This window comes from Acomys minous (genome assembly GCF_964271855.1).
Source record: "Acomys minous genome assembly, chromosome: 4".
NCBI classification, from domain to species: Eukaryota; Metazoa; Chordata; class Mammalia; order Rodentia; family Muridae; genus Acomys; species Acomys minous.
The window spans coordinates 120,641,943-120,659,079 of NC_140486.1; the positions used below are offsets into that span (position 1 = coordinate 120,641,943).

The 17,137-nt window shown below is 39.0% G+C and overlaps 1 protein-coding gene across 11 annotated transcripts in view; it reads left to right on the forward strand.

Annotated features, from left to right (window-relative positions):
- The window catches only part of PAM (peptidylglycine alpha-amidating monooxygenase), a 278,579-nt gene that overhangs the window by 223,096 nt on the left and 38,346 nt on the right, over positions 1 to 17,137 (forward strand). For 6 of the 11 annotated variants that reach the window (XM_084780124.1, XM_084780128.1, XM_084780127.1 and 3 more), the window contains exon 15: positions 9,058 to 9,375. The exons of the other annotated variants lie outside the window; for them this stretch is intronic. In XM_084780124.1, coding sequence (XP_084636250.1) covers positions 9,058 to 9,375 — 318 coding nt within the window. The remainder of the gene's footprint in view (positions 1 to 9,057; positions 9,376 to 17,137) is intronic. 11 annotated transcript variants of the gene reach the window in all.

The window sequence follows — 17,137 nt, forward strand, 5'->3', positions numbered from 1 at the left end:
AAGGCCCTGTCCGCAAAGGCAAGCTTTGTACTGACCCCAGGTTGTTCTATACAGATAGATCTACAAACATACACATATATTTACACATACACGTAAAATAGTAATATACAATTTATCCGTAAACCTACATATAAAAGCATGTATGCAGCATTCACTAGAAAGCCAATAGGTGGAGAAAGGACATGATATGTAATAAATAATGTCTTTTCATAAACTCTGGTGCCCCGTGTTTGACCACTTCTCCTTGAGGCCTGGTAGCACTCAGAGGAAGAATAGGAAGGCTACCAAGATGAGACTTGATAGGCTGTGACCATAGGGTGGGGGAGGAGGGTCCCCTTCTGTCACAGACCTAGGAGAGGGGAACAGGATGAAACAGGGAGGAAGGGAGGAACAGGAAGAGACAAGCAAGGGATAAAAATTTAGATGTAATCTGAATAAATTAATTTAAAAAAAGGAAAAAAGAAAAGAAGACAAAACAAACCAAAAAAAGCTACAAAAAAGTATTTTAGAAAGGATAAAGTTAACAAGGATAAAATGCACGAGGAATGTTTATAAATGTAGATCCAGGGGCTTGGGCGATGTCTCAATGGGTAAAGCTCTAGCTATTGCAAGCATGACTAAATATCTGAATTTGTATTCCAGCACCCACATAAAAGGGGGGCATGCATTTGTAACTCTAGCACTGAGTGGGTGGAGACAGAAGGATCTCTGGGGCTTGCTGGTCATCTTGACTAACCAATCAGAGTTTGTCTCTAACATGGAGGAAAAGAAATCCTATTAAATTCAAACTATACTTTTAACATAGGTCCATCTAATACTTTGTTTCTTTTCTTGGAAATTCTTACCACTAAAATTGCTAGCTATTAACCTTGTTCCCAACTGACATCTGGGTCATGTGAAGCCATGTGGTGTGGCCTCTGTGCTTACTCTTATCACACTGGCCCTCCACAGCATCCTTGACAAGCAGATCTCAGACTCTGACTCAGATGTTGTCATATCTGAGACATCAAAGAGTCACTATGACATAATAGGTTTACTCTTCAAATGCAACAATTGAAAACATCTTAACAAGGTGTTACAAATTCTGCAGTTTTTTAAAATAATGTTTACTTTGAGCCTTTAAATATTTATTATAGACAATAACCATACAAACTATAAATAAACAAAAGATTGATAGTACAAAGAAATACCTGTATATGATATATATAGTAAATATATATTTAAATATGTATACATGCATATATGTTATGTTATCTCAGCTTACACTTTGGGGAAACTAATGCATGTTTTCTATGTTTTCCTTATTTTGTCTTACTCTGTACAGCCTGGGGTTTCTGTCAACCTTATTTAGAAATGAGAGTTTACTTGCCTCAAGCAAGAATCTGTATAAGTATATCGAGAAGCTTTGGAATTTAGTATTGCTTTCCTTAAGATTCTGAGTGCAGATGTTGCTCTGAAATTGTGTTGCTTGTAGCAGTGTGGTTCAGCATTTCCTACAACTCAGGGCAGAATGGAAAGCTCAGGTGCACAGTCCCAGCACATCCTAAAATGATGCATTTTCCTCTGGACAGCACTTCTTTTGCCGTAGAAAGGACCTTAGACATGGTTTATTCGGTTTACTTAAAACTCTTCTCCCTGTGGTCTTTGTGCTGTCCTGTAATCAATCTTCCTACTCAAAGGGCAGATGGAGCTGCTATAATCCCAAGACAGGGAAAAAAACGACAAAAGTACAATTTGTAGAGGGAAAACACTCCATGGCCCCAGACAGTTAAAAGCCACTAGACACCTTCTGTGGAACAGAATAATTTCAGAGTGGTTTTATGATGACAAAAAAATGAATTAACCATGGCATGTTTTATCAAATAAGCAAAATCAAGGAACAGGGTTGCAAATTAAAACCGCCCCAGTAGATGGAGTGCCTCCTGGAGGAAGAGCTGGTGAACTGCAGGAGGAGTGAGCCGCACCCAGGTGCGATGGCTGAAGTGTGTATCTGTTTGCCTTGTTCAGAACAAGACAGTCCTTGCATCTCCTTACAAAAATCGCATGATTTCAATATCATCTTATTAGCTGATTCCAAGGACTCTCACTACCATTTGGCCTGGTTTTAAATACAATGCAGTTTTTTAAATGTGCTCTCATTTGTTAAAATGTATCAGTTTGTGGTGATTTATGAACCACTCATAAGTCTTTATTTATTGAATTCATCTATCAAACACAATTCTAAATACCCGCAAGCCTCTGGGAAGCTACTGAATGCTGTTTAAAACTGGTCCCCTAATAACGAAATAGGCAGCTGTGATGATCATTTATCACATGGCTGTCTTCCCATATAGATCTGTATGCGCGGTTATTGCAAGAGCCTCCTCCTATACGATATTTCTCAAATATCTCCTGTAATAAGATTCATTTCTTTTGTAAGCCTTGAGCTGGGAATAATGATCTCATGCTTATTTCTCTACAGCTGAAGAATAAATAGTGTGAGTTAATAACAAGTAAACAATCAATAAGCCAAATTAAGTCAAGCCAATAGAGAAAGTCAGTGATAACAGGATCATAAAAGAAAATATCAAACTATTTTTAAAATAATACTTCCTTTTTTCCATTCCACACAACCTTCTGTTTACTTGGCATATCTTGTCAGTGCTTAAACTGCCACTGACTGCATATTTCCTCATAGTGTGCTATAGAAGCCACATAGCAGTAATGGGGGCTGTTCTCTGTGTTTAGTAAGCTCCAGTGACTTATAAATAAATGGTTATTTATATCCTAGAGAATCACTATGAGGTTCTTAGTCATTTTAAATTTGTATTTCTTTAGTGTATGCGTATGGGTGTTTTGCCTGCATGTATGAAGTGTACCACCTGTGTGTAGAATCCACAGAGGCCAGAGGTGTTGAATGCCTTGGATATGGGTGGCTGTGGGTGCTGGGAAGCGAACCTGCGTCTCCTGTAAGAGCAGTCAGTCCCGGTGACTGCTGAACCACCCCTCCAACCCCTGCTCCTGCTCATTTTTTTTTTTAAAGATGAACCATCTGCCACAGTTCAGATTTTACATTTTCTAAAAGTTTAAGGCAGTTGTGTTTTTCATCCAATTATCTTTCTTTAAAAGAAACTCATACCACCCTTTTTTCTTTTCTTCTATATTTTTCCCTCTCTTATGAGAGGGCTTTTTTTGAGACAAGTGTCATTCTCTACCCCATTGCTGACCTAGGCCTGGAATCTCCCAGCCTCCACCTGCTGAGAGCTGGGGTTACAGGTGTGAACCACTACATCTGGCCTCATGGCTCATGCTTTTTTTTTTCAATGCCTGTTTTCATTTATTTTAGTTTAGTCTCACCTTGTTTATGGAATTATGCAAGAGAAGTTCTTTTCAGGTAGCAGGGAATAGTAAATGGTTCCTAGTAAATAGAAAAAAAAATCACATTGCTCCCTTAGGTAGTTGATGCAAGCACACATGACTTGGAAACATAGTTTGATAGGTTGTGTTTACATTTGAGTGTACTGTGCACTCCCATTTTCTCAGCACATTAGTTGCCACTTTAATTGTGTTTTCCAAATATCAAATGAACACAGTGAAATTAACGTCAGAGACCTGCCTGTGCAATTCACAGGAATTAAAGTATTAGTGGGTGTTAGAGGAACGAATGAGACTTCTCTGCAGTATAAAATTATCAAGAAAAAAATCATTGTATCTACTGATACAGAAGCAAAGTCACTTCTCATGCTAAAATCATTTATTGGATACTCCCATGATAGGAACCGCACTGAACGGTATGGCAGAGGACAAGAAAGGGGGAGTTATTTATTTATTGACATTATATATTATAATTTCTATATTCCCAGAGCTAATTTAAATGTGTAAAGATTGTTTTTAGCACATTATGTACAAGTTGATTGTGCATGAAAGGTTATGTTGATGGTGGTAAGTAAAACTGGTGAGAAAAACAATGTACTTTTCTACTTTTTCATAACAAGGAAACTAGTAATTATCCTTTAATTCCGTTTTATAAAATTACTGTTGTGAATATGCACTAATTAGTTTACAAGTTTCACGCATTATAATAATAGGGTTGGAACAAAGAGAAAGTGATTTCATTAAAAAAATAAACCTGGCTTCTGAAATTGGAAGAAAGATAATTTAAAAGAAAAATAATGTAGATTGGCAGATTGGAAGTAAAGTTATAGGAAGCGTCTTATAGCCACTACAGGCAAGAAAAGGACCCTGGATCCAGTACAGGGAATCATTTAAAAGGTATATTTGTCTGCTTTATTACTGTAACAAAATACCCAAAAAATATAACTATATTTTTAAAGAGGTTTATTTATCTCACATTCTGGAGGCCAGATAGCTTCTGTCTGCTAATGGACTTCTTTCTATAGAATTCTGAGATAGTATAATCTGATTAAAATTTTTCAACCATATTAATGATTAGCAAAAAGTAATAGTGTTTGACCTGTAAATACTTAGGAGGCACAATTGTACCCAAACCCCATTGGAATGGAACTCAGCAAGACTGTGTACTTAGATAAGTCCCTGCTTAGCCTTCTACCAGTGGGCAAGATAGAATTGCCTTTAGTGTCCACACAGAGAGTGAGGGGAATAGTAACGGCTGTGTGACAGAGAGGAAATGTGTTCAATTATCTGAGGCGGTCAGCAATGTTATGAGGTCATACTAACCCAAGACACAGAGCTACTGGCTCGTGGTCTATAAGCTACTTGTAAGATTGTTATCTATATGGTAACAAACAGCTTCCCTAGGGTTGTCCACGCCTTTCCTAGTGTAAATATTAAAGGCATCCCAGTTTGGGGGGATGGGGGTTGGGGGCGCAGTTTCAGCATCGTTTTTTTTTTTTTTTTTTTTTTTTTTTTTTTTTTTTTTTTTTTTTTTGGTTTTTCAAGACAGAGTCTCTCTGTGTAGCCTTGGCTGTCCTGGACTCACTTTGTAGACCATGCTGGCCTCGAACTCACAGCGATCTGCCTGCCTCTGCCTCTCGAGTGCTGGGATTAAAGGCGTGCGCCACCACTCCCGGCCAGTTTCAGCATCATGATAGGCTTCAAGTCCAGACTGACTGGGATCTGTTGGGAGGAAAGGTTTCTAAGCATGACAGCCAGAAGATGATGGGAATCCCTGATGAGTACTTCCGGCCAGAAAGCAAAAGATGTTCATAAACAGCATAGTTTGGACTTTGTAGTAACTAGTCAGAGAAGGGCAAATTCAGTAGATTGAGAGAATAGTTATGAAAAGATATAAAAATGGAAAGCAGGAAAATAATTCATTTAGACATGTTAAGTTTCCAATGTTGATGAAAAGACATCAAAGTAGAAATTTTAAGAACACATGAATTTTTAAAATATTCTTTTTAATGTGTGTGTGTATGCATGTATATGTGTGGTGTGTGTGTGTGTGTGTGTGTGTGTGTGTGTGTGTGTCCACATGAGTGCAGATGCCTTCAGAGATCAGAAGGACTCAGATCCCCTGACACTGGAGTTACAGGTATGTGTGAGCATACCAATTTGGTACTGGGAATTGAACTCAAGTTGTCTGGAAGAGCAGTTTTCTCTCATGTGCAAGGAGCCTTCTCTCTAGACTTCAGAGTCCAGTTTCACATGTGAGTTTGGTGCTAGCAAAACTGTAGATTTAGGTGTAATTTTCCTGGAGGTAAGAACTTTAGCAGTAAATGAGCAAGATCACTGAGAATGAGGGGGGAATATCCAGGGTGGACCCTGAGAGATACCAACACTTCTGTATGCCCATTTCCCATGGTTTTTTTTTTTTTTATAGAGCCACTGAGTCTAATTAGGCTTGTTTCCATGATCAAAGGTATGCTGTTATTAACTGAACATGGCCGACATACCAGTGGCTACATCACTGAAGAAAATTCCTTCCTTCTCACCCATACCAGTAACTGCAAATAATAGCTCCTCGTCTCCACATTAGACACCATGAGCTTTCCCTATTCATGCTGGAATGTTGGGGTTCCATCTTGTACAGTAGCCACAGTTGCTCTGAGTTCAGGAGGGCAGTGGTCATGACCACAAGACAGCATTTCAAAGCAGCAGCCCTCCACATGCACTGGCTCTCACATTCTCTCTTCTGCCTCCTCGGAAATGACCTTTGAGCCATGGAGCAGGTTAATGTTGGTGACTCATTCCTAACAGTCTGCAATCACAGTTACCTGTATATTACGAGTCTCTTTATTAACCACCACTTGTAGGAAGCATCACTGATCTGTGGGTGTAAATGCCCTTGTTTCCCTAGTAGCCTGCACATGCTCAGCACACTATCTCACCACCCTGATCCAGAAAGGGATCCGCGATTCACATCACCAACTCCCACTGCCTGAGGGAGAAGGCCTGGCACCATGAAAGCTAGCCTGCAGAGAAGTTTCCAGCTCAGTGCCAACTTGAACAGTGTCTTCAATGATAATTTTTTAGCCTCTAATTCTGGATGAGCAACCAAGAGCAGGGCAAGAGCCTCCATTGCTTTGAGTGCCTGCCTGCCACCCCCCCCCAACACACCCCCCAAGAGCCGCCCTGACACACCTGTTCATAGGGAGGTATCCTATGCCTGGTTCTGGGATTTCTGTTTAATAATCTGTGACTTCTGGGAGCAACATTATCTACCTATACATGGTATCTGAATTCAAATGTCTTTTAAAAGTATGGGTCTTAATTAGCTTACAAAGTAGTGGGTTTCCAGACAGCCTTCTCATGTATCTTTAGTTTTGTTTAACCCACCCCTCCCTCCACTTTCTCCTTCCTTCTATGCCTTCAGCCCAATCCCCTCCTAAAGAGCCACTGCTAACACAAAGGTGTCAAAAAGATGCATTGGAGCCTCCTCAGTAAACACTGTTGAGAAAGCTGAATAGCCAATATGTAGATGAATTAAACTAATCCTTGGCTCTTACCCAAATCAATTGAAAGTGGATCAAAGACCTTAATGGAAGATAAGAAATTCTGAAAATGGCAAAGGAAAGCTTGAGTGAAACACCTCAATGTATAAATATAGATAAGGACGTTCTCAGAATGACTCAGCAGCTAGAGCAATAATAGCAGGACCTGACAGTTGGGCTTATACAACTAAACAACTTCTACACAGCAGAAGAAAACAATCTGCAAAAGTAGAAACACTTTACACAATAGGAGAAAGTCTTTTCTGGCCAATTTCTTCCTTGCAATGTGGTCATCAGACCTGTTTCCTAAGTTGAGACCTTAATGTGTCTAAGAAAGATGGTTACCATTTCAAGATCCCATCCATCCAGAAGCTGCGGAGAGAGAGGAAACGAGAGATTGACTGCTCTTCCGTTCCTGCATAAAAATGTGGGAGATAGTGAGGCAGCCATCTAGTGGTGTCTGGAGCTGTGTTTTCACGGTTCAGTACGAGCAAGCCTATCATGTTGCTTTAACATTTTGCTTCCCTGACCCAGAGATGATTTTAGATGACTGGTTCCAAGGAAGGTTGGTGTTTTGCATTTGGTATCTTACAGCAGCAGCAGAAGGGCTGTGCCAAGCAGTCAGTCTGTGTTCCTTCTTTCACATTAACCCGATGACATTGATTGAGTTTGAAATAATGTTTTTTCTCTCCTTGAAATAACATTGTCTCATTCCAGAAGTGTGATGAACTGTTTATACTTTGTGAGAAAAAAGAATTTAGCTGAAATGGATTAACTTTCTTCTGCAAGGCAGAGTGTGACTGTGACCTGACTGGTTGGGTTGAGGCATGATTTGTTTTGTTGCCTTTAAAGAGATGGCCCCATAAGGTAGTGATTATTTTCTGATTGAAGGTTTCACCCGGGTTCAGCTGATTTCATGGGCAAGAATTGCAAACCTACTTTGAATTGTTAAGACATGAGTATTTGTAACTATATAAAATAGTTACAAAGTATTATATTACAAATAGTTATAGTTACAAACTTATGCTAGCATAAGTTTGGAAAGACTTTGTATCCTTTTTAGGAATGTCCTAAGAATATATTCTTGAGTGGCCAGCATCACAGCTGAACCATTTATGACTTTTTGTCTTCTGGTGGCCATGAACCGGCTTTATAAATATTAACCAGTGTTTCTGTGGATGTAATTAAAATCTACAATCATGACTTCCTAGTAGCCAACCTGTAGAATGTGTTGAGAACAGGAAGACCTGAGGGTTACCAGGGGACCCACATGTGTGTTCGTTATTCACATAGCAGGCAAAGGGGGGTTGACCACATAGGTGATGACGACTGAAATATTGTATGGGCTTTCTTTAGATGTTGTATCTAACCACAGTTTATGCATGGTTTTCATAAGATCCTACCCAAGTTTGTTCTAGTGATATTGACAGATAACCTAGCTAATGATTTTCAGGGTTTTTGCCTTTTGTGTTCTTTGTTTTTCACTGCTTTTAAAGGATTATTATATCAAAAAATAATTCTTCTGGAGAATCTTCACTTCTTGCTTAAGAGGAACAGTTGGAACTACTTACGGTAGCTACTAGGGAAAGCCTAAGACTGGTTTATCATTTGCCACATATATACATGTCCAATAGATTGCTATGTTTCACAAGTATTCTTGAAAAAAGTACTTGATTTCTTATAGTTTATGCTTTAACAGATTTTTAAGACAAATTTAAATTGTTTGGTTGTGATAGTAGCCTTCTCTAATGCATGGGTGGCTATTTTAGTTTTAAAACCTGATGGATTCCTAAATTCTCAATTTCCATATCAGTTCATCTACTCTGTGAAAACCAGTGATGAAAACATGGCATGCAACTATATGTGGATTATTTTGTGTTATTTCTGCTAATCCGTTAATGGTCAGAGTCTGAGAAATAGCGGGGAGAAGACAGTATATAAATGAAATGTAAATTATGTTTCTGATGTTTGAGTTCCTTCTCCCCTTCTCTCTGTCCCTTCTTCTGTCCCTCCCATCCCTCTGTCCCTCCTATTTGTGAAAGTGTGAGAGGCAGCCCTGCGTTTTTCTATCACAATCAAGAGACAATGTTTCTAAGGCGCCACATTTTGTACGTTTTACTGTCTTATAAACATTCTGCCTCTTTATTTCTCTTCCCCCCTACAGGTGATTTCTATTCACTGCTTTCCAAGCTGCTAGGAGAAAGGGAAGAAGTTGTTCATGTGCACAAATACAATCCTACAGAAAAGACAGAGTCTGGGTCCGACCTCGTAGCCGAGATTGCAAATGTAGTCCAGAAAAAGGACCTCGGTCGGTCTGACGCCAGAGAGGGTGCAGAGCTTGAGGAGAGGGGCAATGCTATCCTAGTCAGAGACAGAATCCACAAATTCCACAGACTAGAGTCAACTTTGAGGCCAGCTGAGAGCAGAGCTTTCTCATTCCAGCAGGCTGTCGAAGGCCCCTGGGAACCAGAGCACTCAGGAGGTGCGTTCAGGGTTTCTTTTAAGCAATGAAATATGAAAAGCTGCACTCCACATTAGCAAAATCTGAAGGGAATGAAAATAGGTAGTAAAATTCACCAGTAAAAAGGACTTTTGGGAACAAGTATGACTCAGATTTGAGCTGTCAAATAGCACATTTGTTTTTCTTTTATTTTGTGTTGGTCCAGTACTATTCAAATTTTACAGTTATTCAGCAAGTGACTCCAAAGTGGACCACACTTGAGTCATTCTGGAAAGGATGATATGTGAAATTCAGAGTAATAAATCAACACTTTCCCCTTGGCTCAATGAGAAGAAATTGACATTTCAAAACCTCACCTATAAATGCCAGTGTATATAACGCATACACTATCTTCTCAAGTAACTAATGTCTTCTCAAAGGAATCAAATACTCTGAACATTCTCATCCTACTGACTTGTAAAAATGTAACCATTTTACAACTGATTTCTTAAGTTCCATAATCAGCTACTATCTTAATTGAAAATTGAATATACATTTCTGAAGGGACCTCCAGTAAGTCAATTATCAGATTTGTCTTTATTTCTACCCAGGATTGGTTTCCATAATTACAAAACAACAACTTATTCCCTTCAGGTTTCTGTACCAGCAAGCAAGAGATGCCTCATCTTTGTCTTTAATTGTGCTGTGGCCTCTGTGATGTTGATTGTGTTTCGTGTGACTTGCTAATGTGGAAAGCCAAGTAATAGAGCATGTGGAGAGACTCCAAAAAAAAAAAAAAAAAAAGTAACAGATATGTGTGCATGGCAGCTGTCCACGAGTGGGCTTGGATGGCATGGGCTGCCAGCTTGATGTTTTCAAATTCAGCTTTGCAGGAATCCATGAATTATTCAACACCCAGCCGATTTTTATTTATAATTGAAAAAAATTAGCATGCAGTGCCTTTGCTCACATGGAAGTTTCAAGTATTGTCCTTTGGGACTGGCCTAATGGTCTGTATGAGGTGTTAAGTGGAGCCTACACTTTTACCGCCTTATATTTTAACAGGCTCTAACTGGTTCCAAATTTGTCTAATAAAACTGTGTTTCTCAAGAGGTGATCCTGGGACTCTTCTTGCTTGAGAATTACCTAAGATGTTTAAGAAAAACATAACCTCCATAGCCTAACAAAAGAAGGGGTGAACTGGTATCTGTGAGTGGGGTAACAGATGTGCAGTGTATTGTGCCCTCTGCCTATCTCATAACAGGCGGGGAGGTCTGTGCGAGCCTCTGTGCTAAGAATACCACCGATACATACAAGGCAAAAGGGCCTCCTGTCAAGCGCAATTCTGTTCACATATCAAATGTTAAAACTGCAGCATGCGATAGTCCATCACTTCCCTTTTTAATGTCTGAATCTGAGCTATCATGATCACTTTTTAATCAGCAGAAGTAGCAATGGGGGAAAAAAAATCACCATTCACGGACCAGAGAAAGGTTTCCGGGGTTAAGAGCACATAGTACTCGCAGATGACCCAGGTTGGATTCTGAGCACGCACATGATGGCTTCCAGTTACCTGTAACTCCAGGAGATCCTGTACCCTCTTCTGACTTCTGCAGCACCGGGCATGTGGTGCCCATAAATACATGCAGGCCATCACAATAGGCATTATTTTTTTTTTTTAAGAAGACTGTGTATTTCCGAAGTCTTAGTTTTTCTGGAAAAGTAGGAGATACTTTTGCTCCTGTATCATTTTTCTGTTCCCAGAGCTAGTCATGAGGCAGTGCTCAGGAGAAATTTCCTCTGAAGATCTCACCGGGGAAGCTCTTCTTCCTCTCATAAATGTGGGTAAATGCCACTAAATTTAATGAGTCATTGACTGTTAGGCAGCACAGCTCCCAGTTGTTGAAAGAACTATATGTGCATTTTTCTCTCTGAAATGGTTTTAATGTTACTTCACTATTCCATCTCCAAAATCTTTAAAAATATACTTTACATTCAATGAGTCTAGTTGTAATAGTGTGGGCATGTGTTTTTTGTTTTGTTTTGTTTTGTTTTGTTTTTAATCAGTCAGAGGAAGCTGGAATCCGCAGCAGGCTTTCATTCTTCCAAAAGAATGCAGCAAGTTTTGCACCTTAGACAATTAGTATGTCTAATTTATGTGTACTTCTCTGAGTATTGGCAAGGAGAATAGACGTGATAGATAAGGTCCTATTGTTTATCTTCTGCCCTTTCTTTACTCCACTCAAAACTGGGAATGACCTTAATGCTCTTATAGGAATTAACTGTCTCTTTAAGTGCCTAATCTGCTAGATGGAATTGTATTAGCTACATTGTACTGGCATTGTACTGAAGCAAAAATGCAAGGCTATTTGATCACTTAATATTATAGCACAGAGTCATTTCAGATATCTTCAAGGCATGTTAATTTTCAAGATAAACCAAAGCCGAGAGAAGTTAACCAATTGAATGAGGTCCCACAGACTAGATTTAAAACTTGAACATTATGATTTCCAGTATGCGCTGTCTAGTGCCTTAATTTCCGTCAATTTTGGCTTGGTTGAAGTTGCTTGCCCAGGTCATGGAGTGTCTCTTAGAATTCTGGCCCCTCCCTGCTCAGAGGCTGAGGGTGTCTACTCGAGGCCCTGTCCTGCATCTCTAGTTTTTGCTCTCTGGACAGCCTGTGCCAGTGATGTGTTCAGCAACAGCAGTCCATGTCAGCAATTCGTGTCTCCTGTGCCTTTGATTTTTCTTCTCTTCTCCCTATCTTGGAACTGGGTTGTGGAGCTGGATCCCATCTTGCCGACTTGAGGATTCAAAGGTGCAGGGAGTATTAGATCAGCTCAAAATTTTGCAAGTGACACTATGCTGAAGGCCCAGGGGCTTAAGGGCTTCTATTCAGTGCAATCTATGGATGCTTAACTTGGTCAGGGTTATACTTTGTTCCTCACCCTATATCTGCCTTCATGCAGGGTTCTCTACCTCCTTGAGGGTCATCTACCAGTGGGCTTAGCATTCCTCACAACAGAGCTTCTATGCTGTGTGATCTCTGTGTTTCTAAAATACGTACCCAGTAAGTGTAACTCCCCACTTCCCAAAAAAGTCTGCATTTAGCCCTCAAAAGTTCCAGCCATACCATTTACTCTAATACCTTGATTAGTTTTTTTTTTTTTCTTTTAATTCTCTAAGCTTTGGTTTTCTCATCTGTAAAATGAGGATTACAATCTTCATAGGGTTGACACGAGGCTCAGATGAGATTATATAAAAGTTGCACATAGAAAATATTGAATAAGGGGAGCTGGAGAGATGGCTCAGAGGGTAAGAGAACTGTTCTTCCAAAGATCCTGACTTCAATTCCCAGCAGCCACATGGTGGCTCACAACCATCTACAATGAGATCTGGTGCCCTCTTCAGGTGTGCAGGCACATATTCAGGCAGAATACTGTATAAATAATAAATAAATGTCTTTAAGAAGAAAATATTGAATAAATATGATGCTTTAATAATGATCATTAACACATTAATATATTAGATTAATAACCCCCCAAAATTAAGCAAAGCATAAATATTGTTTTAATCAGAACTTCTGAATAAATATTCTTTCTTAGTGAGAATCATTGAACAGTTTTATTTTTTTGATAATTTCATACATGAGTACAATGCATTTTGGTCATATCTGCACATCCCTGAAACTTTTCCTGAGGCCCCTCATGCCCCCTCCCAAATTCATGCCCTTTTCCTCTTCCTGTGTGTGTGTGTGTGTGTGTGTGTGTGTGTGTGTGTGAGAGAGAGAGAGAGAGAGAGAGAGAGAGAGAGAGAGAGAGAGAGTGTGTGTGTGTGTCCATAGCATTTGAGAGGTCATGGGTTCTGCATACCTATCAAGTTGAGAAAATATGACCTTGCTCCAGTCTTCCTGGAATTTTTTATAGGTTTATAAAGTGGTAGGTCTCCCCGGGGGCCTCTCCACACAGTCCCAGATTATTTATGCCTCCTCCATGCTCGCTCTGCTTTAGTTTCCCACACTCTTCCCTACTGAAGTCCCCTACCACCACCAGGCTTCTGTTTCTCCCCTAATGGCACCTGCTGCCCCCACTCTACAGAATGTTCTCTCCTCTTCCCACCATGCTCCTGTTTTACTCTCCTGGTCTCTACCTTACTCAGAGTTATGCACTCCACAGAAAAAAAAAATCCAGAGCTAAGGATCCACAGGTAAGAGAGAAACACACATTTGTGTTTGTTCTGCATTGCCTCATGCAGCATATTTTCTTGAATCATATAGAAAGGAAGAAATTTTTCACACATTAGTGAATTGTGGATGTTTGGTAGTATCTTATCATAGAGAGTTTGTGCATCCTCAAATCTCTGGCCAATTTCATTGATCTGCATTGGTGTTTTATGAGATACATGAATTATAGGATGAAAATCTTCGACGCAGTGACTGAGACAAATTTTTGCATGTTTTCCCTTAATCTTGCTTATTTGTTGTCATTCATAGTTTAATGTTTGTACGGAAATCTCATGATAGAGTAGAAATAAAATCTTAAGTCACCTTCTGAAACCTGAACAATCAATGAAAACTTAGTTCTATTCATTTTAAGCTGGTAGATTTTTATCACACTACTCTGTATTAGCATATGGAGAATTGGTTCAGCCATTGAAACCCTCTGTATATTATAACATAGTTCCTTGTTTGGTTGACACTTCTTCTAATTCAGTAGAAGAATCCAGAAGTCTTTATTCTTGTGATTCATTGAATTTTTTGTGATTGCTAAAATCAAGATTTACTTAATTTTTGAAGCCCTCCTCAATATGCATTTCAGTCATATGTTTGTATGTGACATTTAAAATAAGGCATTTAGCTGGCTGAGTTTTCACCTTTGGACTGGATGAGGATGAAATGATGACAACCGACAGCTATTTAGTGCTTACTTTGAACAAAGCTCAGTGTCTTCTATGTACTCACCCACTTAATCCTCACAACAGCCTATTGATAACCACATTCTAGAGAGGCAGAAACTAGGGCATGTGAAGACTGCGTTACCTGCTCACTGAGCCAGACCTCTGAAACCAAGAAGCAAAGCCATGCAGATCTGCTCCCGAGTCCTGCTTTTCAGTAAGTTTGTCAGGCCGTGCCCCCGTGGGAATACAATCCAACTGTGAAGACAGACAGACAGGGAGACTTCTCCCTACTTACCCCATCACCCATCTCAGCCCACAATTATGATAACCATAGTGTAGACTACTTTTCTCATATGTTCACTGTCTGTTCCTAGTTTGGCCACAAAGAAACCCTACTTGTTTCTTCTTTCTGAAGAGACTATTAAGAGTTCCTAGAAGATGGTGAGTTTGCTTTCAGGGTGTGGCCCCTGGTGGATTGACCACAGTCTGGTGGATGGCCCCACACCTGAGTCTGAGGGCTGCTTCAGAACTTAGACTGTGTTATTAAATAAAAAAGACAGAAGACATGAAGTTATGAGGGGTAGGGGTATTTCTGGGAGGGCTTCAAGGAAGTGTTGGGTAAATATGATCAGAATGCACTGCAGACATATGTGAAATTCTCCGAGAATTAATAAAATAGTACATAAAAAGACTGATTGAGTCTCAACTAGATCCAACTTGTTAAATCTTTCTAGTTGTAACATTATTCCTTGAGAGTGCCATGTAAACTGTACTTCAGTTTGAAATACATTTTCAAGTAGTGTAATAAAAATGTTTTAGCAGACTAACTCTTTGCTCTTAAATATAAATAATTATAATTCTTAGACATTTTTCCACACTCATTCTGCCGCTGTTTTTGAGGCTCTGGCTATCTCTTTCCTCTTTCTTAATCCAATCCTTACTCACTCATTAAATGAGGCATTTCAATAATGCTTATTTTCTTTTTGACTTTGTCATTGATTAATTATACTTATTGCTGGCACTTTAGATAAATAAAAAAATCTGTCAGGTATAGATCATATTTACTCAACTAGTAGGAAATGACAAGTATACAGGAAGCAAGCACAGCACTTTGTTGAAAAGTAGTGATTTTATCCATTTTTTCTGTCAGGACTAAATGTGAGGAGCCTTGCTATACTGAAATCAGGTCGCAGTCTCATGCTTAAATTTTGTCAAGCTCGAGTTTTATGTGGCTGTTTAGTCCTCCCATGGCACAGATAAGTGGATGCCCTTTTAAATGCTTATTAATAAGATCATGTGACAGTGGCACTGATCACTAGCATTAATCTCTTTCTTGGAAAGGTGTGGGATTCTTTTAGTGATTTATTGATATAATCTTAATAGTAATGCTTAGTTTTTCTATCAGTAATTTTTAAAAATCTCTGACAATATGAAGCTACACATTGTTTTTATAATAAATGCAAGTGTTCCTGGGAGAATAATATAATTTGTTACAAAAGTCTTAGCTGTCATTTGGAAAGAATGTCATCTAAAGTCTCAGAGGGATGATTTCATCTTTCTTGACATCTTTTTTTTTAAAGATTTGTTTGTTTATTTTATATATATAGTGCTCTGCCTGCATGTACACCTGCAGTCCAGAAGAGGGCATTAGATCACATTATAGATGGCTGTGAGCCACCATGTGGCTGTGGGGAATTAAATCAGGACCTCTGGAAGTACAGTCAGGGCTCTTAACCTCTGAGCCATCTCTCCAGCCTTCTTGACATCTTTTTAAAAATGTTGATTTGTGCAGCCGGGCATTGGTGGCACACGCCTTTAATCCCAGCCATCAGGAGGCAGAGCCAGGCAGATCATTGTGAGTTTGAGGCCAGCCTGGTCTATAAAGCAACTCTAGGACAGCCAAGACTACACAGAGAAACCCTGTCTTGAAAAAAAAACCCCAAAAAATAAAAAATAAAAACAAAAAAAATAAACTGTGTTAAGGCTCCTAGGATGTACAACTAATATGTATTTACTTTATTTTTATAAAATGTTGTTTCTTCTATAGTATTTTCAAATCTAGGAGTTTAAAAACAAGCAATTGATCTTAACCATGTTATTTGCTGTCTGAGTTTAACGCAGGTAACATTTTAAGAGTCAGGGATGGTTTTTCAAGGTCATGGGTGATGGTGTTTCTTTTTTAATTTATTATCTGGTTTAAACCAGAATTCTGTAACATTTAACTAGTCATATGCTGAATCACCTTCATGAAGAATAAATCTGAAGTACATTTTCCCCCTGTGATTGAAAATGTCAAGTTAAAGATAGACCCCAACTATGTTTTTGTAATACCATTTCTTTGATGAGGATTTTAAATGTTCCTATTTTAATAATTAGAGAAAATCATTGTTGGCATTGAGATCTAAAGTCTGACTAAAACCTTAGTTTCCATTCCTTCAAATGAGAAAATGAGGTAGATTGATTCGAGTGCAGTTGGAGGGCCCTGACTCTTGAGAGCTCTATAGCAGGGATAAGGGCAGTCACTATTAGATCCATCTTCACTAAGTATTTCTAGATGACTTTCTTAATTTTATTCATTTTGTCTTAAAGGAAGTAACCTTTCATACTAATAACCTTTCATAACCAATAATGATGATGATGATGATGATGATGATAATAATAATAATGTTACACTGGAAAGGAAAGCATTCATTTCCTGATCCAGAGTGCACAAAGGAGGACATGAACTCATAGGGCCCAGGAACCTAACGTCCATGTTTTAACTGTGTAGTCCTAACATCTGCAAAGCTATTGTAAATGAAATTAAAATGCTTCCCAAACATTTCATGCTAAAGGCCAAGTTCTTCATAGATACCAGCTCTACTGTATTGAAAATTCCTGAAAGCGGACCTTTCAGTAAATGCTTTCT